At 40.4% G+C, this 25810-nt stretch overlaps 1 protein-coding gene across 8 annotated transcripts in view; it reads right to left on the bottom strand.

Annotated features, from left to right (window-relative positions):
• LOC134342753 (band 4.1-like protein 1) overlaps window positions 1–25810 on the bottom strand; it is a 326173-nt gene that overhangs the window by 65490 nt on the left and 234873 nt on the right. For all 8 annotated transcript variants that reach the window (XM_063041282.1, XM_063041274.1, XM_063041277.1 and 5 more), the window contains 6 exons: window positions 22582–22686; window positions 15694–15736; window positions 13746–13821; window positions 11026–11244; window positions 9215–9302; window positions 5147–5299 (listed from right to left, as the gene is read on the bottom strand). In XM_063041282.1, the coding sequence (XP_062897352.1) occupies window positions 5147–5299; window positions 9215–9302; window positions 11026–11244; window positions 13746–13821; window positions 15694–15736; window positions 22582–22686 (684 nt within the window). The remainder of the gene's footprint in view (window positions 1–5146; window positions 5300–9214; window positions 9303–11025; window positions 11245–13745; window positions 13822–15693; window positions 15737–22581; window positions 22687–25810) is intronic.

The raw sequence follows: 25810 nt of genomic DNA on the forward strand, positions 1-25810 counted from the left end.
TGGTTCAGAAATTGCACCATCTTGGATCGCAAGACCCTGCAGCGGATAGTGCGGTCAGCTGAGAAGATCATCGGGGTCCCTCTTCCTGCCATTACAGACATTTACACCACATGCTGCATATGTAATGCAAACAGCATTGTGAAGGACCCCATGCACCCCTCATACAAACTCTTCTCCCTCCTGCCATCTGGCAAAAGGCACCGAAGTATTCGGGCTCTCACGACCAGACTATGTAACAGTTTCTTCCCCCAAGTCATCAGACTCCTCAGTACCCAGAGCCTGGACTGACACCAACCTACTGCCCTCTACTGTGCTTATTGTCTTGTTTATTATTTATTGTAATGCCTGCACTGTTTTGTGCACTTTATGCAGTCCTGGGTAGGTCTGTGGTCTAGTGTAGTTTTGCGTTGTGTTTTTGCGTAGTTCAGTGTAGTTTTTGTATTGTTTCATGTAGCACTATGGTCCTGAAAAACATTGTCTCGTTTTTACTGTGTACTGTACCAGCAGTTATGGCCAAAATGACAATAAAAAGTAATGACTTTTACTACGATCAATTGAAACACCTTGACTGCACACATTGATCTGAATTCAACTAATTATATAACTTCTAAAACCAATTGGTTGCACCAGTGATTATTTAGTGTCATATTAAAGGGGGTGAATACTTAAGCAATTAATTATGTGTTTTATCCTTGTATATTTAGATCACTCTGTAGAGAGGTTTTCACTTTGACATGAAAGTCTTTTTTCTGTTGATCAGTGTCAAAAAAGCCAAATTAAATCCACTGTGATTCGATGTTGTAAAACAAACCTTCCAAACTTCCAAAGGGAGTGAATACTTTTTATAGGCACTTTAAAAAGAGAGGAAGTGGACCTTAGAAGAGGAGGAGAACCAGATGGAGATGATGGACAGACGAAGACAAAAAGGGTTGAGAGGGTAAGCAGAATGGGGAGTGGAAAGAGAGGAGGGAGGGGTGAAAAACTACCAGAAATTAGAGAAATCATTGTTTATGCTGTGTTGGAAATTATCCAGACAAAATATGGAGTTGTTCCACCAACTTGAGGAGGAAGACCCTACTGGATGAGTAACTTTTTAACCAAATTGTTAATACAGATGATGAACAACCATCCCTGCGGCACACCACTGGACAGGACAAGCTCAAAGCCTTCAATCTGAAAAACTTCGCTCCACTACCTCCCTATGACTCTTATTTGGCAAGCCAATTTTTTATCCAATTGGCCTGCTCATTTTGGAGTCCATGTAAGCTAACCTATCATGTGGAACCTAGTCAAAGATCTTACTGAAGTTCTACTTGGAAGCGTCTACCACCCTAGCCTATTCAATCTTCTTGGTTATCACATACATACATAATCAAGATTTGTGATACACAGGTCACCATGCACAAAATCACACTGACTATCCCTTATCAGCCATGGCCTCTCCAAGCACTAGCTGATCCTGTCTGTCATAATCCCCTCCAGTAATTTTTCCACCACTGATGTTTGACTCACAAGCCTGTAGTCCCCTGGCACGTCCCTTCAGTCCTTCTTAGATAAAGGCGCAACCTTAGTCACCTTTCAGTACCTCACTTTCTTCCCTAGCTTAGCGCAATGTTCCAGGATACAATTGGCGAGGCCTCCAGAACTTAGCCAGTTCTATGCACTTTAAGATTTACAGTACTTTTTCCTTTGGTAATGTGGATATGTTACATCACCATTCTCTTTCCTCAACTGCCTGCTTCCATGATCTTCCCCATGATAAATGCAGATTTAACATCTTGTCCACCTCTGTAATTATCCATAAGAGGATCTATTCTCTCTCTAGTTATCATTTTGTACTTAATATACTGAAAGAATCTCGTAAAATGCTTAACCTTATCTGCCAAAGCGATCACATGTCCCTTTACTGCTCTCCTAAATTTCTGAAGAGTACACCTACATTCCTCATACTCAATGGAATCGTTTGATATTAGCCGCCTTGGCCCTTCTTTTCCCTGATAATATTGAGGGTTTCCCCAACTTCAGGAATATGCTTGCCCTATCACACTTTAAAAATCATCCCTCTTGCCAGACATCCTTTACCTACAAGCAATGTCTCCCAAGCAAGTTATTGTCTAATGCCAAAAGAGTTTGATCCTATGTCATCTCTTTCCAAGGATTTCATTTCATTTTTTAACTAACAGAGTCATCCCACTCACTCTGCGTACTTGCCTGTCCTTTCAATACGACGTGTAACTTTGGATGTTAAGCTCCCAACTATAATCTTCTATCAGCCTCAACTTTGTGATACTCAGAAGGTCATGCGTGCCAATCTCTTAATAGAGCTACAAGATCATATACCTGCATTCATACACTGCATGCATTCAAATAAAACATTGAACATAGAAATCTAAAGCACATTACAGTCCATTCAGCCTACAAAATTATGCCGATCATGTAACCTACTCTAGAAATTGCCTAGAATTTCCCTACTGCATAGCCCTTTATTTTTCTAAGCTCCATGTACCTATCTAAGAGTGTCTTAAAAGACCCTATTGTATGTGCCTCCACCACTGTCACTGGCAGTGCATTCCACACACCCACTACTCTCTGCGTGAAAAACTTATTGCTGACATCTCCCTTGTATCTTCAGTCCTGTATTCATCACCCATTTCAGTTTTATTCCCCTTTACCACTGTTACTTTGCCCTATTTTCTCCCTGTCCTTCCTGAGTTTCACTGCACACTGCATTTATTTATACATCAACTGTCCATCCTCAGCTCCATCCTCTAGTTCCTATCCTCATAACAAATTAGAATAAACCCTCCCAAACAGCTCTAGTAAACCAGCCCACAAGGATATTGGTTCCCCTCGGGTTCAGGTGTAACCCGTCCCTTTTGTACAGGTCATGCGTTCCCCAGAAGAGATCCCAATGACCCAGAATTCTGAAGCCCTGCCCCCAGCACCAACTTGTCAGTCATGCATTCATCTACCAAATCATCCTATTCCTACCCTCACTGGTGCTCGGTACAGGCAGCTTTCCAAAGAGAGAGAGTGTGAGAAGAGACGGCAGAAGCTGGAATTTGGAACAACAATCTGCTGGAGGAGCTCAGCGGGTCAAGCAGCATCTTTTGATAAGGTGTGGGAATCCTGACGCAGGCTTTTGACCCAAAACATCTGACAACTCTTTCCCTCATACCCCTCTCCAACTGACATATGCTTCTCATTCAGCTGAGTTCCTCCAAAATACTCTCCTACTTCCCGTTACGTGAAGGTAGAATCTTAAAAAAAAATTCAGTTTGCCAGTCAATAATATACACTTTAACTAAACTCTAATACTTCCACTTTAAAGCTTATGCACCAATTCCTCCATGCCGGCATGTCCAATGATTGTATAGCAAATATAAAAACAGAAATTTTCATAATGCTCGGGTCACTCTGACTATATGACCTCATTGAAATGACACTTCCATTAGAATCCACTGAGCTAGCTATGCAGAAGTGTATTCCTGATGTCAGGAGGCAAGAAAACCACTGCAGCTTTGAAGCGGTTATGCAACTGCGGTAACATTCAGCCAAGACATCTATCAATAGTCATGTAAAAGGATTATTGTGGTTTGCTGTCAGTACTTCAACAAGGTTAGAGAATTTATACAACTGATTTATAATGACCAAACACCCTGAGCACATCTTTCAATTTGTACAATACAGCACTACAAATCTGTTTGTCAAATCTAGTTTGCCAAACCTATTACTGGAAAGTAGGTGGGAGAGAAATAATGTATACAACCTTTGCAGTTATCAGTCTATCACCTGTAGAGGTCACTGAATCTCACCTTGAGGATATTTACAGCTCGACTGTAATTTCTACCCGTGCACATACTCTGCTTTATGGGAAATGCTTGCAATTATGAAACTAGCAATGATCCTAATTAATTGCTCAATCAAAATCCTTTCTGGAAAAATTATTTCACTAACATTAAAGGCATTTGGCAATGATCTACGTTCTGTGGACGCACAATTTTTCCATACTCTGCTATACACTATCCTTTTTTGGTAACAAGATGAACAGCATTTTTACTTTTTGCCTTATGCCAGTCATGTCTATGTCTAATCCTTCGTTGTGTGCAGTTAACTGATTGCAAGATTACAATTTGCTGCAGTATCCTTGAGCTAAGGAAGAAATTATTCTCCAGAGCTCCTCCTCTTGACTGTTTCATCATTTACACACTGAAGGTATCATTCCACTACCTGACCACTGTCTCATGATAAATTTGTTCTAATTCTTTGATTGCAGATCATCAAATCCTATTCCTCCGTGTCTTAAGGCTCTCTTCATCCACCCTAGTTTCAGAGCTTGACACTACAATGGACCATATTCTCGATGGTTCTCCTGTGCTAGATGTGTCAATTGATCAACAATTCCGCTACAAACCTAGAGGTCCTCAACAGGGCAGGGGCCACGAGTATTGAGGCCATGATTGTGAAAGCACAGCTTTGGTGGATGGGACGTGGCAAACATATGAAGGATTCTGAATTCCCAAGCAGCTACTAAACGGCATGCTTTCGCCAGGCAAGAGGAATCGAGGCAGGCCTCGTAAGAGGTTCAAAGCCTGCATGACAGTTAACATTGCACATGCTGGGCTTGCACAAAAACGGCTGAAAGAGTGCGCAAGACCAGAGTGGCTGGCGAGCCTTGGCTAGAACCACCAACAACCTGGAGGTGAGACGGCAAGCAGTACTAATTGCTGCTCGACAAAGGAGGAAAGCAATAGCAGCAGCTCCATGTCCAGATCTAGCACTGCTTTATGAACTTATTGTGGATGTCGAGGTCAGTCACAACTTGGACTCAGCAGCCATCTATGAACACACAACAGAACTGCACAAATCGAACTGTTATCGTCGGATAAAACAAACAAACAATCATCAGCTCCTGTTTCTGAAAATCTCATTCATGCCTTTGTACCTCCTAGTTTGTCATGTGCTGTCCTTAGAGTGAGACAAAGGAGTAGTTCTCATTGCTAGAATACTTCTTGGGCATGCTTCTGTAAGTGGTTCCTAATACCCAGTGCAGATTACTAAGGGGCAGAGTGGGAGAAGAAATGGAAAGAAGAAATTGAAAGAGTTTGATGATAGTAGAAAAATAACAAAGATACAAATCACTTACTTCTCCTGGTCTGATTTTAATGTAGAAATTACTCCTTTTATATGAAATCTTAAGAATCTTGGGCCAAGCGAAACGGTTTATTCTTAACCGGTCCCTGTAAATTAGAAGTCCATTTGCACAAACACCAAGCATGATATCGATCCCTTCAGAGTCCTATAAACAACAAGCACAGAGAAAGGAGGTTTGTGATTTTAAGGTATTAATATGTGTTCAAAATTACCAGCAGTTAAAGCTTTCCAGTTAACAATTCAGTTCAGAGTCTGAATGTTGAGCAGCCTAGTAACCGTCATGTTTTCTTGTTAAGAACCTGATACCACAACTCACAACTGAGGCATAGGAAATAGTCTAGAAGAGCATCCAGTATTAGGCTTTTGACCTTTGAGGTGAAACCTCTGACCCTTCTGAAGCAGCTTGTGGTGAAATGCACTGCTGTAATACCAGTATCTGAGTATCGTTCAAAGAGAAGGGATAAATGATCATAAGGTAAGCGAAGAACGCTGGGATGTGCTGTGGAGGGCGGGGACACAGGATCTTGGAAAACTAGGGAGAAGAGATCTTGAAAAGGAGGAATATTGAAAGTTCCAGGTTCAGATGTGTCTATTTTTATATGTGAAAATTTTCACACAGTATCATACAGCTGTTCCTTTGCAAACCTCTGGTTAGGTTACACAAATACAGCAAATAATAATAACTTAATATAAACAAACAATAATAAATAAAGGTTGGGGGCATGAATAAAGGTTTTTGATTATTAAGAATATGGGGGGTATCACTGCCCTAATTTCCCCCCCCCCCAACAATTTCACGTTTTGCTTCTCCAGTGTATAATTACCCACTGAGAACAATGGACTTACAGGTATGGCCTCTTCAACCTGAAAAGATATTCTGAATTCAGATTTCTGGACTATTGTGTTTCCTTTCAGGAAGATTTTAGGATCACCATTGCTTGCACAATTTTTGGAAAGCAACAATTTCCCAGATATCAGCCTGTGAAACCATGCTGAAAGATTACAATTAGAAAGTGACAAATCTACTCAAATAATGGTTAGAAATTGACACTTTAATAATGGGTCTACACCAGGCCCTCAAGCCACTGTTTATCTGACTAATTTGCCTGTTGTTTAGTCTAACTCATTAAAATAATTGAAACATAAAAAATGCATAAATAGCATAATTGCAAGTTTCTTTTTGGGTCTTGAAGTACATGCTTTCGCATTTTCAATGAGGGAATATTAGGTGACAGACAATTTATTGGAGGCAATAATTATTTTATTGTTGATAGTCATCCTTGAAAATGTTATTTCAATGTTTTAGGCTTAAAAATAAGTCTGAACATCTTTTTTTTGCCAACTCACCCATTACTTGCTCAGTGCTCTCATGCTCAATATAATGAAGTTACTCAGTTATTTTAGCAACACACACAAAACACGCTGGAGGAACTCAGTAGGTCGGGCAGCATCCATGGAAACGATCAGTCAACTTTTTGGGCCAGAACCCTTCGTCAGGACTGAAGAGGAAAGGGGCTGAGGCACTATAAAGAAGGTGGGGGGAGGGTGGGAAGGAGAAGGCTGGTAGGTTCCAGGTGAAAAACCAGTAAGGGGAAAGATAAAGGGGTGGGAGAGGGGAAGCAGGGACGGGATAGGCAGGAAAGGCGAAGAAGGAATAGGGGAAAACACAATGGGTAGTAGAAGGAGGCGGAACCATGAGGGAGGTGATAGGCAGCTGGGGGAGGGGCCAGAGTGAAAGAGGGATAGGGGAAGGAAGGGGGAGGGAATTACCGGAAGTTGGAGAATTCTACGTTCATACCAAGGGGCTGGAGACTACCTAGACGGTATGTGAGGTGTTGCTCGACTACCTAGACCGTATATGAGGTGTTGCTCTTTACGATTCAGTTATTTTAAGTTGCAAAACTGAAATATTTTAAACAGACGGTAACATAACGTTATTGCAGAGACAGCAACGAGGGGTTCAACTCCGCCACGGTCTGCGCATAGATTTTATGTTCTCCCTGTCACCGTGTGGGTTTCATCTAGGTGCTCCCATTTCCTCCCGCAATCCAAAGAAATTTGGGTTAGTAGGTTTATTGGTCACATTGGTGGGCACAGGCTCAGTGGGCTGCAAGGCCTGTTACTGTGCTGTATCTCTAAATAAAAATAGAAGCAATCTTGGAGTTTCTCCCTTAACAGTGCATGCATATTTCTTAAGTTTCTGACAAAAGAAGGTTTGAATGGTTTATCAATGTTTGACATGAGAAATACAAGACAGTCAAAAGTGACGGCCAATGGTTAAGTTACACAAAGTTCAGATTTTCTTCGTAATTGTGGCTTAGAGATTTAGGAAGTATAACATCAGGTCAACACACTCAAAAAGACATCGAATGGCAATCCGAACCTCCCTCGCACCGTTCACAATCCGAGCATCTTCACAGGACAAGTTCTCAATCTGAACAAGAAAAGCACGATGACTGGAGCATGACTATTCATTAGGGTGCTGGGGATCAATTCTCTGCACTTTTCCACTGGGAGGGGAGAGAATCAAAGTCCAAAGTAAAATTTATTATCAGCGTACATTCACATCAGCCATACAACCCTGAGATTCTTTTTCCTGCAGGCATACTCAGCAAGTTTCTAAAATAGTAACTGTAAACAAGATCAATGAAAGAGCAAGAGCACCAAAGACAACAAACTGCCGAAATGCAACTATAAATAAATAGCAATGAATAATGAGCATGAAATAATAAGATAAAGAGTCCTTCAAGTGTAATCATTGGTTGAGGGAACATCTCAATAGGTGAATGTATTTATCCTTTTTTTTAGAAGAGCCTGATGGTTGAGGGGTAGTAACTTCTGAACTTGGTGGTACAACTCCTGAGGCACCTGTACCTTCAAACTGAGGGCAGCAGTGAGCAAGGAGCATGTCCTGGCTGGTGAGGATCTTTGATGATGGATGCTGCTTTCCTACAACTGCGTTTCATGTAGATGTGCTCAACAGTTGGGAGGACTTTACCCATTGTGTATTGGGCCGAATCCACTACCTTTTGTAGGATTTTCCATTCTCCTATTTTTAAAAAGGAGAATGATTTACAGCATCATTGTAAATCCACCTTTCTAAAGAGTGGCACCTTCATGAATAAGCAATTTCCTTAAATGATCAACCAATGTAGAAACACATTTTTTATTTGTGTTAACACCAAGTTAAAGTTGATCTTATAAAATGACTTATTATATTACAAGGATGAAGCTTAATTTCCTTGCCTGAGGAAACACGCCTTACATTAAAACCGGAGATGAGGGCAAAATAAATGGCAAGTGTAATTTCATTTTACCAATAAACTCTCCAGAGTGAAAACAGATTACATTTGTTGAAGAGGTCATAAAAATGAATTGAGTGGCAATTTTAGAAAGGGAATTGGAAAAGGGTGGTGTGGGGGGGTGGGGGGGGAGAACTCAAGTCCCAGTATGAGGAAAGAGCATCTAACTAGACAAGTCTTTCAGGCAGAAGATCATAGAAATGGACTCCTTTGATGCAGCATCCATCTATAATCTCATTATATTTCACAAGATGCTTAGAAAGTAATGCTTTATGCTCATAATAATGGAAAACAGTTCTGAATGTTCAGCAGGAACAAACAAATTAAACACAAATGACAATATATACATCATTGGTATTTGTGGAAAACTTTAAGGGGGGGGGGGGGGAACTTCCATGAGGAAATTTATCCACTTCTTACACAATGCCCAGAAACACCTTACTGTCAAAAAAGCACTTAAGTACAGTCATTGTTGTAGAACTTGGCACAAAGCAAGCTCCCACAAAGATCAATGTGATAATGATTAGCTAATTCTTATATCTAATGTGGATATTGAGGGATAACTGATGGCATTGAAGATAATATCCCTATGTTTCTTCAAGGGTTGTGTTGTGCAGTCAGAGAGTAAAGCCACAAACTTTTAGTAATAAGTCTCAGTTAATCTTTGTTTTATTCATACAGATTCCCTTAACAGCACCAAAGCAACTGATTGTTGTTAAAGAAATCCATGGAAGTCTAGGATTCAAAACAATGATTACCTTGGCATGATGCAAGTCCACTCCATACATAGAGAGTTTCTTAGCATTTTCTAAAAAGTTCATCTCTGCTTCTCCAGGTGTCATGCCCCTGTGGTAAAATCATAATAAACAAAAAAATCTTATTGTCTCTGTTGAATACAATGACTTGGAAAACAGACACTAGCACTGAACAGAATAGAATTTCAGGTTTCAAAATGATAAACAATTCTTATCAAATATTTCATTGCTTGAGTTCACCATGTCCCTCGTACCAAAGTAATCATTTTCACTGTTTAGTGATAATAGGATTTAGTTCTTTTAAAATCCTTTTCAAAGCTAAAATTATAATGGCCAAAGGCACTTGGAAATAGATCCTTACTCTCAGATGATGATGAACAGGAACTTGATAACATCATTGAAGTGTTGAAAATAGATGTGGGCTATTTAGCCCTTCACGTCTTCTTCACCATTCAACATCTTCATGGCTTAACCTGTCTCAATGATAACATTTCTGTTCTGTCCACGTACCCTATGACAAATTGTGTCCAAAAACTTAACCCCATTTTTCATAAAAATGTCTTGCCCTCCACCACCTTTACTGATTCACCACCATCTGAGTGAAGATATCTCTCAGTCCATAGTGGGTGACCCCATTTACCAAGACTCCTATGCCAGCTGAACTTCCCGTGTCATAATTTTGTGTATTGCCATAAGACCCCCACTATCGCACCCCCCCCACCTATTTTTCTGAGCTCCAGTGAGAAAAGATCTCGTCGACCTAGTCTCATTACTTAATGGTTCTCTCATCCCAGTCTCATAAAACTGCTGGTATTCAGAGGGATCTTGTACAGGAATCACACAGGCAACATGCTAGCTCAACAACCAATTAGGAAGCAAACAGTCTGTTGGGTTTTGTTGCAAGAGAATTTAAGTACAACACTAAAAAGATTTTATAACAATTATATTGGACCCTGGTGAGAATGCTCTTGCAAGATGGAGTGAAAACATCATACCTGCATACAGTGTTATATTCACAACAGAGGGTGTGCAATGAAGATCACAGATTGGATCCTAGGATGGTGAGTGTTGGAATGGGCAGGGAGAGGAAGCAGCAGAATTGTGTCTTGAGGAGACATTAAACAAACAAAATGTATTCTCTGTATCGCAGGAAAAAAAAGCTATAGCTCAGACAGTAGAAATTTGAAGTTAAATAAGAAAATGACAGAAACACCCAAAGAGACAGGCTGCATTTGTGGAAGAAGTGAGAGAGCTCATAGACAGATCAGGCAGCGTTTGAGAAAGAGAAGATCCGAGTGAATTTTACAGTTGGGTACAACAGAACTGGCACTTCTGATACAAACAGAAAAAGAGAGTTAACTAAACTTGTTCAATTTGTTATCAAATCCCAATGGCTGTAACATGCCATACTTTTTATAGTTCAGAAATGATCTCAGTACAACATGGGTCTTGATAGGGTAGATGGAACGGTCTATGTTCTATGTGCTAGTCCTTGTTGAGTTTGGTGGCTGAGAGGCAAACTGCTCATGAGCACTCTGATATTCTGTCATTTAAGTTGAGACACTGATTAATCTTGCATGAATCCTCACACAGTCCAGAATGGGACTTGGCAGCTTCAGAAGCTAGCAAGGGAATTTGACAAGACAGTGGCTTTTGATCTTGCAAGCTGACTGCCAACGGAGAACAATGTAGTCTGATGTGTGGAATCAGTAGTTTAGCAGAGAAGGGAGATTTTCCAGTGAGGGCAATGTTAACAACAACAAATTGACATTCTACAGTGGTTCAGAGCATACATGGACAATATAGTTTGTTACCTGTAAGTCTTGTGTAGCTCCATCACCCTTTCCTCAAGTTCTTTTGTCTGATTTGGTGCAAAGCGAATCTCACTGACATAGTCAGGTCCATGCTCCTCAGGATCATAATCGCCCAGTTCTGCCTGGACAGTGTATGAACCCAACAGAGCATGTGTAACAAAAGAGCAAGGCAATCGCCCAGAGATAATATCATCTCTCAGCTGCAGACAAAGGTAATACCTGAAGTAAAAAAGAGCCAATAAAGCAATCACTGGTGAGAAAACATGCATCAAATATTGGCTTACTGTCACTTTGTTCCAGCATACTTAACCTCATCAGTTAGGCATAAAATAGTGCAGATCCTGTACTGCCAAACCTTCTTTAAATGTTAACAAAAAAAAAAAATTTGGCAACAAAAATCAGCAGGGTATTTATTGCCAGATCATTTTGGGGGCCTGAATTAAACTCCAGCTCAGACCTTGGGCATTGAAGTCCATCCTGTCTCCTGGCTGTCAGCACAGTGAGCAGAACATTTATCATCAAAATATTATCAATTGGCGAATGGAACTCAAAACATATCATGCTGATATAGTGAGAGGAAACATAAATTAAGGGATACTGCAGATCTGGAAATCAAGAGTAACACATACAAAATGCTGGAGGAACTCAGCAGGTCAGACAGCATCGATGGAGAAGAATAAACAATTGACATTTCAAGCCAGGACCCCCACCCTAATGAAGGCTCATGGCCCAAAATCTCGACTGTTCATTCCTTTTCATAGATGGTGTCTGATCTGCCGGGTTTCTCCAGCATTTTGTCTGTGTTATTTGAGGGAGTTAGGGAGAGAAGGCCTTGACCTAAGGTTGAGATTAAATAGAGACAGTTTTTCTCTTCTGTGCCTCACCTGAACCAGAGGCAATGAATTCAAACAATACACTCCCAAATGTAAATATTTCCCAGCACACAAAACAGGGGTCGCTGATTTTATAGAGCAATTTTAAATCACATTGTGCCACCATGTCATTTAGCCCTGAGGGTACTGATGAAAACACCATGCATCTTCACTATGAGCAAGGAGAGTACTAGCCAGGAATAAGATTTCACATGAATGTATCATTTATTTTTCAAAGCGCACTTTAAGATTTTTATCTAATAAGTCCGGTTTAACCTTCCACTTGATTTTGTTCACTTCTCTGCCAAAATGAAAGTGGCTTCAGGAAGTTATATCGAGGTTGGGGGAAACTCCAGTCACTTAAATGGTTTACCATTCAAGTGCAAACCCAAAAGGTCAAGAGTTCACTGTTCAGAGATGCGTTACACACATTCTCGCACTTGACTCAGCTCAGTGGATTTCTGAATGCTTCAGCTGGTGCACTTATACCAAAGTGAAAATTTCAGTCTCTGCGGAGCGAGGGAGTAAGGGAAATGCTCACAGTTCAACAATAATATTTCAGTTTAATCTCAGCAGTCTTATCACACAGGAAGCACACAGACCTCTGCAGCCCCACAGGCCTTGCTTAAAGGTTTGAAGGTTTCAAGAAGTGATTTGACAGCATTGTCAAAAACATGTTCCTTCTGTGTTTCTGTTTCTTTAATTTTGTCTAAAATGGAATAGAAACATACTGTCTTCAAGAAATCTAGATCAGTATCTCAGCACCCCAGATTTCTATGCTTCTGAGTGGCAAGTTCTTGTTTTCACTGCAGTTGTTCAAGCTTTTACAACAAATGAACATAGGTTAAAAACAAGGTGAAAACAAAAGCTGACACTCTGAAAAGGCATCAGTCAAAGCTGCTCTGTGTCAAGTTACAGCACTTGTGACTTGCATCTGGTTTATCCTAAAAACATAGCGTTAAGAGAGTTCACCTCAGCCTATTAAAAAAAAACATTTTCATGGCTTGTAACTAAACAGAGATTGAATTTTAAAAGTCACAGGAAAGCAGAACACAAAAATAAGACCAATATATTAGTACCATGAAGCAAAGATGTTCATTGTGGTGGATCTTGAAGAAGACACATTCGTAATCCCTTTTTCCAAATCAGAGAGAATATTTAAAGGAGAACAACTAACATAATAGAGGTACTTGACCTTTGTACTTCTTGACCTTGAAAGGGTTCTCTATCAAGCAACAAAATCTTTATTAAAGTTTTTTTAAGAAGTTACCATTTGATGGAGAAAAATATTTATCTTTAAAATTGAAAGATCAAATTAAAACTGAAATACATCTCCAGAGAGCAGAGTAGTTATGCTCCTGAATAAACGGTCAAGTGTCATTTTGGTTGAGTGATGGAAGCAGGTACTCTCGCAACATTTAATAAATATGTTAATATGAAATTGGCTAAGTGCTGGTAAATGGAATTAGTGTAGATGGATAACTGATAATCAGCATGGACATTTTGGGACAGAAGGCCGGTTTCTCTGGGCTGTGGAATCTGTTCCTCAACTCCGGACTGGAAGCCAGAGAATCTGTTCAATAAATCCAGTATAAAAATTCATCAAAAGTAATATTGTCTCAAAAACCCAATGCTCTTTAGAGGAGCCAAAAGAAAGCAGTTGGTTCTTAAATACATTGTGAGGTGGTCATGGAAACCATTCGGTTAAATCCAAACTGCTAAGTAAACCACAGCCAAGGAAGCAGCTCGACATCTCCTCTTCAGGGAGAGACAATGCTGCCCTTGCCATCAACATTTAGTGAACAGCTTCGTGATGTTATGAGTCAAAAAAAAAGTCACTAAGCTTACCTTGTGATATCTTCAGAGAGCTGGGTTGGATCTGGAGGATAGAACTTCACTGTGAATGCAAAATGCCAAGGGCCACCTGCAGAATAAAGGAAGGCCAGGCACATGAAATATATAACAAGGACAATACAAAAGGTAAGTTGCCCTCGTAGATTTGATTGGAATGAGTGTGTAAAGAAAGCTAGGGTCTGCTTCTGCATGGACCACACACTGCAAGGCTGGTACACGTTCAACCTTTAAACTGAATTACAATCACACAATAAGGAGTGGTTTTGCTTAGGAAAAAGCCTTGAAAATAGCACAAAAAAAGCAACCAAGAGCCAAAGAACCATTGCAACTCTGCCTCGAGGTTAGAAGTACCTTAAATGCAGGAACTAAAAGAAAATTCTTTTTAATGGAAGAGATTAAAATTGACCTATTTTCTGAGGCCCATCAGCTTTCCCAAGAGTCAATGTCTATAGACCTGCTGTGCGAAATCAGCTGCTATGGAAAGATTTGTATCGAAACTCTAGTCCATGCACTGCAAGGAGTGCATTGTTTTAGCAGTGAACACTGCAGAAGCATGTTAATTCATGTTTTAATCCAATCGCTCTCTAATGGAAAGTGCTATTCTCTCATTTATTATCAAAATAATCTTTAAGTAATTAATGACACTTTCATATTTGATTTTCATGTTTAATTAACCATCTGCTACTTCCCCGCTACATTTAAAATGGGACAGAAATTTTTTCCCCAATTAAGCAACTAAACAAGGTATAAAAGGTTTTTGTCAAGCTTTTTTTCCCAAGATAACATGCAGTGGAAAATTAATTTATGGCTAAATTCAAGTCATTTGCAGTCAATTATAGTGAGACACTTCACAATCAGATTTGTAACTTAAATTTGCAGACCGAATTACATGTTAATAAAGGACTGACTGTATTCAATAGCTGATAAATCACTAATACAAATTACAATTTGAAGGTGAAGGTTCAACAGTTTCAAAATAGTTTTCACAAAAACAACTTTAAAGAATACAACTAACCCTGCCCATCAGCCAAATAGACTCAAGCTATTGTACTCACAATTTATTCAGTGTTTTACATTTCTTTATCATAGAAATTTTAAGATAGAAAATTCATTATTTTTCTAAGAGGCAAATCCTAGATAATCTTCAGACTGGATTGAATGGAAGTTTTAATTCACTTGCAGGATTTGGGTTAGGCCGACACTGATTGCCTGTTTGATCTACTTTATCAAGAGGATGGGTCCAAAAGATATCAAAAGTCCTACAACGTGGCTGTGCTGCTCTGATACAGGAATAAGACAGTACTGTTTTTCAATAACTAGGGATACATTTGGTTCAGACTTTCTTATGTTTCATATAACGTGCGGGATAATCTCTCCTTGTTATAAATGGGATTTTGGGGAAAGGTTATATTTTTAAACACAGAGCGGCTGTTAGCTAGGATTCACTGCTGGCAGTGGTAGATATAGTCGCAACACTTAAGAAGCATTGGATAGACAAGGCATAAAAGGATGAACCTAATGAAGGCAAATGGGATTACAGTACATGGCCAGCATGGACATTTAGCCACTTCTGTACTGTGGAACACTATGGCTCGACCATGGCAGAAATAGAAAGCTAAACAGCTGACGTACAAATCTGGAAAGTAGATGACAATGAAATGCAGACAAGCGTAAAAATTGGAACAGAATGGCAAAGGAGGAGAATTCATCACCAGCAAGGTGACAGCATCAATTCCAGAAACTGATAATCTTAAGTGATGCTGACAGTTAAAGCCATGCTTGTAGGAGAGGTAAGAATAAGCAAGTTATGCTGCATACCTGAATGATCACACATCAAATTGTGTGCACAAGATGGGAGGGTCAAAATAAAACTTATTCTTCAGATCTCCTTACATAAACTGGCGGTATGAGAATTATAGACAAAGAGGCATGAAAGACTTACTTCGAATTTGTTTCTTTATATCTTTTGAAGGGTCCAACCAGTTCTGAAAATAATAAAAAATGCTCATTAGAAAAACATAACATTAATGTTTTCACGCACCTACTTTTCACATGCTCATGACCAAGGTTACTGCCCGTGACCAAGGTTATTTACAACATCTAAAGCATTTTAAGTTTTTAGTGTGACCATATCATTGAAATGCAAAGCATGTATGTTATTCTATAAATACTGTTGTCAAATTGTTTCTTCTGAGAATAGTCAGAGGCACTAGTCAAACATGAAACTCAGTGTTCAGCGATTTTGTTTATACATCAGCCATAAATAGAAAACAACTGATTATAATTTTCCCTCCAAAAGTGTATTTAGCTCTGCAGCGATACATTGGCTGTGATAATAAAAATGACAATTTAGTGATTGCTTTAAGAACGCATATCCAGAAGCAAATGAAGAAAACTGGCATTATCCACCTCTTCCAGAAACTAGAAGTACGTGTTGTAGCCATAGCGAAAACCATAAAAATATCTGAATGTGCAGCTCCAGTGACGAAAAATGTCTCCACTCGTTAATTATTAGCCCATTTCTTAATAGCACATTCACGGAGCTTAAAGACAGCAGCTCAGATTTTTATTTTGGAACCATCCAAAATATGTGTAACTATAAAGGAAATGATAAGCTGAAGCTTTTATGGAATGAGAAAAAACTTACACACACACACACACACAGACACACAGTACTGTACAAAAGTCTTAGGCAGCCTAGCTATATAAATGCCTAAGACTTTTGCACAGTACTGTATTTATCAACATGGAGAGGAGAGTGAGTTTGTAACTCTGGCAGGAGCAAAAGATGTCGGGAAGGGTATGGGTGGAGCGTCGCGAGAGAGGTGCGAGACAGGTGGCAGAGAAGGAGTGCCTGGGGCAGGGAGTGGCACGGGTGCAGACACCCCAGCCCTGAGGCACCAGACAAGGTTATTTAATTCCAAACAATTGATCATTACAGAATGCCTCTCTGGTGCTTCCCGCTCCTTCCCCTCTGCCTCCCCCCTTTCCACTCTCAGCCCACAAGTCATTAATTTTTTTTGCGGCAGTACAGTGCAACACATAAAATCACTACAGTATCATGCAAAAGTCTTAGACACTCTAGCTATATAGGAGTCCTGAAGAAGGGTCTCCTTCATTTCCACAGATGCTGTCTGACCTGCACGTATGTGTGTGTCTAGTTGCAAAAGTTTGTGAACCCTTTGCAATTTCCTGGTTTTCTGCATTAATTACTCATAAAATGTGCTCTGATCTTCATGCACAAAAACTAAATGTCTACAACTGTCCTTTTTTTTCTTTTAAGGAGACCCCTTTCAAGCCCTGCTTACTGCTCTCAAAAGGCAATTAAAATAAACCCCATTTCTAAGGCAAGCTGGACTTGCAGTTATCATAAAGCTCTGCATGACTGTTGTTCCATTATAAGTGATGAGCCACACAGTACTACGTGGTTCCTATTTAAGGGTTACTCATTTTACAAGTTTGCAGTGGTTAACTCTAAAGATGAGATTGCACGTATCACAGAGAAAGATACACAGTCCTAATCTGATCTCATCAGCGGGATAATTACTACTGCAGCAAACCATTCTACACAACAAAGGTAACAGCAACAGAAACATGGAAGGCAGGAAATCGGGAGAAAATTGGTTGTAGTTTAGAAATCTGTTTTTTTTAATCCATGTTGTAATCATCCACTTCAATCAGTCTCAAATTCACTCACAAATATGCAGTAAGAAATTAAATGTTATCTCCATTTTCAGGAATTCAGCCAGGGTGGCAATGTAACAGCGATGGTTTAATTTATCGCTCTGCCCCTTCAGTGTTCAACATGAACTACGCTGAAAATCATTTCCAAATGCTTGAATGGTGAGAGCAGTTTGAAGACATCAACCTAAACAGTAATTGTCTTTATTTTACCGATGCCTGCCTGCTACAGCAGTCAGATTCCCTCGTGGCTGATTAGTGTTTGAATTCACTGCCAATCCTCTGATTTGGGACCCGTCTTATGTTATGGTCTGGAAGACATTATTTTGGTATTAGCTGGCTTTTGAAGTCAGAAAACCCAAAAGATTAGGTAGGTTGAATTGGAGACAAAAGGGATTTAAATGGGTTCGTTTTTCATGTGGTCAATAAAATTGAAATTGAGAGAATACAGAGGAGGTTTACTAAAATGTTGCCTGGGTTTCATCTCCTAAGTTACAGAGAAAGTTAGGTCTTTATTCTTTGGAGCATAGAAGGTTGAGAGGGGACTTGATAGAGGTGTTTAAAATTATGAGAGGGGTTGATAGAGTTCACGTGGATAGGCTTTTTTTCCATTTAGAGTGGGGGAGATTCAAACAAGAGGACAAAGAGAGTTAAAGGACAAAAGTTTAGGGGTAACATGAGGGGGAACTTTTTTACTGAGAGAGTGGTAGCTGTGTGGAACAAGCTTCCAGCAGAAGTGGTTGAGGCAGGTTCGATGTTGACATTTAAAGTTAAATTGGATAGATATATGGACAGGAAGGGAATGGAGGGTTATGGACCGAGTGCAGGTCAGTAGGACCAGCTGAGAGTAGGAGTTCGGCATGGACGAGAAGGGCCAAGATGGCCTGTTTCCGTGTTGTAATTGTTATATGGTTATATGGTTAAGTACAAAATAAGTTCTTATTTTTGTATCATTTTATAACCATGACAACTATTAGAACATAGAAATCTACAGCACATCACAGGCCCTTCAGCCCACAATGCTGTGCCGACTGTGTAACCTACACTAGAAACTGTCTAGAATTTCCCTACCACATAGCTCTCCATTTTTCTTAGCTCCATGTAGCTAAGAGTCTCTTAAAAGGCCCTAGTATAAAAAGAGTTCAACTTAAATCCTCTACATTTTTGATAATAGACCAATTGAATGTTATTCCAGAAAGATGCTCCAACATAACCATCTTATACATGAGAAAAGCTGCAGATGCTGGAAATCCAAAGCAACACACAGAAAATCTGGAGGAACTCAGCAGGCCAGGCAGCACCTACGGAAAAGTGTAAACATTTGATGTTTTGGGCCAAGACCTTCCTTCAAGGCAGGTGAAAAATCTTAGCCCGAAACATTGATTGTTTATTCATAAACATCTTATATTACATTCAATTATCCAGCATCTCTAACTCTGAATTTGTCCTGGCTAGACAAAAAGTGTGACAGACCATACATTACAAACCTCCCATGATATTCTTATTCATGATTACTACTCCCTCGCAACCCCAAAGACCCAGTTTCCACCCTGCCCTGCAGTGTTTTGTGTCTGGAATTTGCACATTCTCCCTCTGACTTCATGAATTCTCTTTAGGTGCTCCAGTTCCTTCCCTCAACCCAAAGCTGTGCAACCTACTAAGTTTGCTGGGTATTACAAATTACTCCAGAGTGTACACAGGTGGGAAAAAATGGGGAGACATAAGGGGTTAAAATCAGTGAGTAGCTATTAGTTGGTGCTAATATTTGATATCTCCTGTACCTTATAATGAGGTCACAGAGTGTATGTTCATGATCTTCTGCTGCCAGAGCCCATTAACTTCAGGGTTCGATGTGTTGTGCATTCAGAGATGCTCTTCTGAACACCACTGTTGTAACATGTTTTTTTTTTGAGTTACAGTTACCTTCCTGTCAGCGCAAAGCAGTCTGGTCGTTCTCTGCCCTCTTTCACCCTCAGAACTGGCGCTCACTGGATGTTTTTTGTTCCTTGCACCATTCTCTGTAAACTCTGGAGACTGTTATGCAAGAAAATCCAAGGAGATCAGCAGTTCCTGAGATACTCAGACCACCCTGTCTGGCACCAACAGTCATTCAATGGTCATAGTCACTTAGATCATATTTCTTTCCATTCTGATGTTTAGTCTGAACATCAACTGAATCTCTTCATCATGTCTGCATGCTTTTGTATAGTGAGTTGCTGCCATAAAATTGGCTGATTAGATATTTGCATTAATAGCAAGTGTACAGGTGTACCTAATAAAAATGATGAACACAAGGCAGTGGATGTTGTCTACATGAGCTTTAGCAAGGCATTTGACAAGGTTCTGTATTGGAGGTTGGTCAAATTGAGGTAGTAAATTGGATTAGACTTTGGCTTTATGGGAGAAGTTGGAGAGTGGTAGTAGACGGTTACCTCTCTGACTGAGCGGCCTGTGAAGTTGAATGCTGCAGAGATCAGCACTGGGTCTGTGGTTGTTTGTCATCTAGTTCAACGATCTGGATGATAATGTGGTTAACCGGATCAACAATTCCGCAGATGACTCCAAGACTGGGGGTATAGTGTATAGCGAGGAAGGCTACCATGGCTTGCAGAGGGATCTGCATCAGTTGGAAAAATGGCAGACGGAACTTAATTCAGACAAGTGCAAGGTGTTGCCATCCAGTAGGACATACCAGGGTAGGTCTTACACAGTAAACAGTACGGCACTGAGGACTGTGGTAGAACAAAAGGATCTGGGAGTACAGGTCCATAATTTTTGAAAGGTAGATAGGGGTGCAAAGAAAGCTATTGGTACACAGGCCTTCATAAATCAATGCATTGAGTACAGGAGAAGGGATGTTATGTTGAAGTTATACAAGACATTGGTGAGACTTAATTCAGGATATTGTGTGCAGTTTTGGTCACCTACCTACAAGAAAGATGTAAAAAAGATTGAAAGAGTACAGAGAAAATTTTAAAGGAAGTTGCCGGGTTTGGCAGACCCAAGTTATAGGGAAAGATTGAATAGGTTAGGAATTTATTCCTTAGAACCTAGAAGACAGAGAGGAGATTTCATAGAGGTATATACATTATGAGCAGTATAGATGGGGTAGATGCAAGCAGGCTGTTTTCCACTGCGGTTGGGTGGGATTATAACTAGAGATCATAGGTTAAGGTGAAAGGTAAAAATTTTAAGGGGAACTTGAGAGGAAACTTCCTCACGCAGAGAGTCATAAGAGTGTGGAACAAGCTACCAGCACAAATGGTACATGCCATTCAATTTCAAACTTAAGAGATGATTGGATAGGTATGAACTGGCCTGAGTTTTCAAGGACATTTTCAACCTCTCACTGCTACAGGCAGAAGTTCCCACTTGCTTCAAAAAGGCAACAATTATACCAGTGCCTGAGAAGAATAATGTGAACTGTCTTAATGACTATCGCCTGGTAGCACTCACATCTACAGTGATGAAATGCTTCGACAGGTTGGTCATAACTAGAATGGGCTCCTGCCTCAGCAAGGACCTGGACCCACTGCAATTTGCTTATCGCCACAATAGGTCAAAGGCAGATGCAATCTCAATGGCCCTTCACACAGCCTTAGACCACCTGGACAACACAGCATGTCAGGATGATGTTCATTGACTATAGCTCAGCATTTAACACCATCATTCCAACAATCCTGACTGAGAAGTCGCAGGACATGGGCCTCTGTACCACCCTCTACAACTGGATCTTCGACTTCCTAACTCGAAGACCACAATCTGTGCAGATTGATGATAACATATCCTCCTCGCTGACGATCAACACTGGTGCACCTCAGGGGTTTGTGCATAGCCCACTGTGCTACTCTCTATATACTCAGGACTGTGTGGCTAGGCATAGCTCAAATATCACATAAATTTGCTGACGATACAACCATTGTTGGTAGAATCTCAGGTGGTGACGAGAGGGCGTACAGAAGTGAGATATGCCAACAAGTGGAGTGGTGTCGCAGCATCAACCTGGCACTCCATGTCAGTAAGACGAAGGAGCTGATTGTGGACTTCCAGAAGGGTAAGATGAAGGAACACATACCAGTCCTCAGAGGGATCAGAAATGGAGAGAGTGAGCAGTTTCAAGTTCCTGGGTGTCATGATATCTGAGGATCTAACCTGGTCCCAACATATCGATGCAGTTATAAAGAAAACAAGACAGCAACTATAGTTCATTAGGAATTTGAAGAGATTTGGATGTCAACAAATACACTCAAAAACTTCTATAGATGTAACATGGAGAGCATTCTGACAGGCTGCATCACTGTCTGGTATGGCGGGGGGGGTGGTGGGAGATACTACTACACAGGATCGAAAGAAGCGGCGGAAGGTTGTAAATTTAGTCAGCTCCATCTTGGGTTCTAGCCTACAAAGACCCAGAATATCTTCAGGGAGCTGTGTCTCAGAAAGGCAGGATCAATTATTAAGGACCTCCAGCACCCAGGGCATGCCCTTTTCTCACTGTTACCAAAATGTAGAAGGTATAGAAACCTGAAGGCATACACTCAGCGATTCAGGAACAGCTTCTTCCCCTCTGCCATCTGATTCCCAAATGGACATTGAACCCTTGGACACTACCTCACTTTTTTTCTAAATTTTATTTTTTTCTCTTCTATATTATGTATTGCATTCAACTGCTGCTGCTAAGTTAACAAATTTCATGTCACATGCCAGTGATATTAAACCTGATTCTGATTCTGACTCTGACCTAGCTGGTCGGGTATGAAGGACTATGGTCCCAGTGCAGGTCGATGGGAGTAGGCAATTTAAATGACTCGGCCTGGACTAGATTGGCCTGCTGTATTTTTCTATGAATCTAAAGTGGTCACTGAGTGTAAGTTAGTCAAAAGACCCATTTTCATGCTCTGTGATGCTATAACTAGTTGTATATCTGACAATAATGGAGAGATTTCTTCTGCATTGGCTATTAAACTATTTGGAATTCTTATTTGAAATTGGTTTTTGGAAAGCACCGTGAAAAAGAAGTCCTTTTTCTTTCCTCCAACTACAGGGCTATAACTATAATGGCTTGTGTACGTGTTACACTGCTGCATGGATGACAGTGTTTCTCAGAAAACTGAGAAAAAACAGCGACAGACAGAATTATATTGCTTACCTTCTGACTTTCAGAGTCACAGAACGTCAGACCATAGTAGTCCTTCTCCAGCAGGTTGAGGTGCTCACAGACAAGATCAAATAGCATTTGGCCTTTGGCACGCTTCTGTGAATTGGATAAAAATTACAGCATTACAAAACATAGGGAGATCATAAAATATTTCTATCTCACATTTACAAAAACAAAGCCCATTCTCAGGGGTCAAGTTACAGACTGGATTAAAAGTATTCATGGGCCACTGTTAACATCATAACAACTGTGTAAGCCTATCCACTGGCTACAGATCTTCTTTGCAACGATATTTCAGCTTTTGGCCTAAATCTGAATGGTCAGAGCTCTTAGATTTACAGGCATCTCTGAAGTCCAGGAGTTGAGGTAAAACAGAAAGATCTGACTCGCCAACTCCAGTGACCCAAGATGGGTGAATAATACCTTACAGCAAGTGCTCTGATCAAAAAAAGTCTTGCAGAAGGGAAAGAAGATGCATTTTGAATACTTGACTGTCTCTCATGGAATAACATTTACTGATAGGACGAGGCAATAGATCTGGTCACTGAGCTGATAAGAGTGGGAAATTTTAATGAGCTTTACAAATCACAGGCAGACTCCGATGCACATTGCCAATGATATGTGCTGAGGATATACTGCCCTTGCAACAGCCTTCACATCATATGAGTTCTGTGCCCTTATAATCACTTTGCACAATTCCATGGAAATCTGAAGAAGAAACTGGCTTTAAAGTAACAGTTACCAGTTTTGGTGTAAAAGTTCTAACAGCTGAAAATTACACTGATCTGTGACCAGAGGTACAACTACTGATTACCTGGCTGTACACTACAGCTCTTCATGGGCTAACAAACTCAGATTTTCAGAATCAGAAGGTAGTGATTTCAGCACAAGGATGCACAACCACTTCTCCTTCATCCTCAACACAGGTGCCCCCTCCCCTCTCTCCCCAGGGTTGTGTGCTAAGCCCATTGCCGTACTCTCTGCTCACACATGACTGCAGGGCCAAACAGCCGAGTAATCACGCTGTCAAGTTGGCCACTGATACGACAGGGGGTGGGGCTCATCACCAACAACGATGAGACGGTCTACAGAGAGGAGCTGAAAGAGCTTGAGGCCTGGTGCCAGAAAAATGACCTCTTCCTTCTTGTTAACAAGACAAAGGAGATGGTCATCAACTTCAGGACAGCTCGCACCACTCACACACCCCTTTATATCTGCGGCACAGCAGTGGGAACTGCGAGCAGTTTCAAACTCCTGGGAGTGCTCATCTCACATGACTTCTCATGATCCCAGAACATGTCCTACACAGGAAGGATCACCAACGCCACTGTTTCCTGAGAAGGCTGACGAGAGCTGGACGACACACAACTATACTCATTCATTCTACAGAGGTGCAATAAGGAGCATCCTAACTTGCTGCATGGTACGGAATCTGCACTGCAGCAGACAGGAAGGCTCTGCAACGGGTAGTCAAAGCTGCCCACAGCATCACCAGCACAAGTCCATCCACATCAAGGACATATATACACCCACTCGGTTCATGGACTGTTTGTTCCACTCCCAGCAGGGAGAAAGCAAGACAGCATCCACAATGGGACCACCAGATTCAAAAACAGTTACTCTTCCCAAGCAGTGAAGCTGATCAACACCTCCACCCACTAACCCAGCCTTCCACACCCCCAACCACCAGTACTTCATTATTTCCTGTCAGTCACCTAATGTACAGATTGTGCCTATATGGACATATAATCAATGTATATGAGCTATGTATTTATATTTATTTTTTTCTTCTTTATCTTTTGTGTTTTTCGTGCTGCATCGGAACACCAGTAACAATTATTTCATTTTCTTTTACACTTGTGATAGAAAATGACATTGAACAATCTTGAATAATTGCATTGTGTGTGTCATCATCTATTTTTGCCCTCCACTGAAGCAAATGCATTTGATGTCTAAAGGACAGTACAATTTCAAGGTTCCCTCTGCTCGCTTGACATTTTTTGCTTAAATTTCAGCAGTCTTTTCACATTGTATTTCTCAGATTTCATTATCTCTTTGAGATTTGACCGAGATTTCTTTGGAGTGTTGTTGAACCATAAAATTACAGAACATTGAAAAATAAACACTCAGAAGCACTGGCAACACAATTACACACAAACTGATTCCTTTAACTTGACAGCTAAATTGTCGAAAAGGCAACAGAAGTTGAAGTCAGATTTCTTGAGGTGCTTAAATGAATAAATACGGGAGTGAACTAGCTGCCTTCCTTTTATTCCTTAACACGAACAGAGAATTACTTACTTTCATTGGTGGTACACTGATTAGCATGAAACTCTTCAAGTTTATTTAACACTTATTCATCCACTTAACTAGAATCATAACAGAGGGTGCTACAATCTACAGGGATATTTTGCATGGGCTGTTCTTTAACAGTTGCCATTTTCTTAATCTTTATTTCTATAGGCTCTGAGTTTCTGGAGACAGCCAAGTTATCTTAAAAAACAGTATCATAAAAATGGTATGACATTATCACTGTGCTACGAGGTTTGTTAACACTGGTTCATCCTTGGGGGTGCTGCAATCAAAAGGAATGTTTTTCGTGGACTGTTCTTTAACTGCAGCCTTTGTTCTCAACTTTTATTTCTGTAGGCTCTGTGATTTTAAGACAAAATGCATGTTAGTGTCATAAATATGGTAATATACAAAAAATGCTGCAGAAACTCAGCAGGTCAGGCAGCATCTTTGGAGGGGTGTAAAGAGCCATTTCGGGCCAAGACCCTTCATCAAGACAGATGAAAGGTGTTGGTCTGAAACAGCGGCTCTTTATTCCTCTCCGTAGATGCAGCCTGACCTGCTGAGTTCCTCTAGAATTTTCTTCCTGTCTCTCTGTACTTCGAGCGTCTGCAGAATCTCTTGTGATCATAAAAATGGTACAAATGATCACTTTGTGGATACAGTATTGCACTCCAAAAATGATTTTGATACTTCTCCCCCCCCCAAGTTAATGCAAAAAGAAATTGAGATAATTTGCAGCACTGAAGCCAAATTTTATAAGCTTACCTGTAACTGATTTCTCTGATTTGTTCTGAATTCAAGCCAAAGCTCAATATAGTATAATATAGCCAGAGCATTAGCAAACCATATACTACAAAATGGTTACTTCATTGTTGCAGTATTAAAGGACACCTGTTATACAGACAGGCATAGGAAATATAATAGT

The sequence above is a fragment of the Mobula hypostoma genome, chromosome 2 (assembly GCF_963921235.1).
Source record: "Mobula hypostoma chromosome 2, sMobHyp1.1, whole genome shotgun sequence".
In the NCBI taxonomy this organism is placed as follows: Eukaryota; Metazoa; Chordata; class Chondrichthyes; order Myliobatiformes; family Myliobatidae; genus Mobula; species Mobula hypostoma.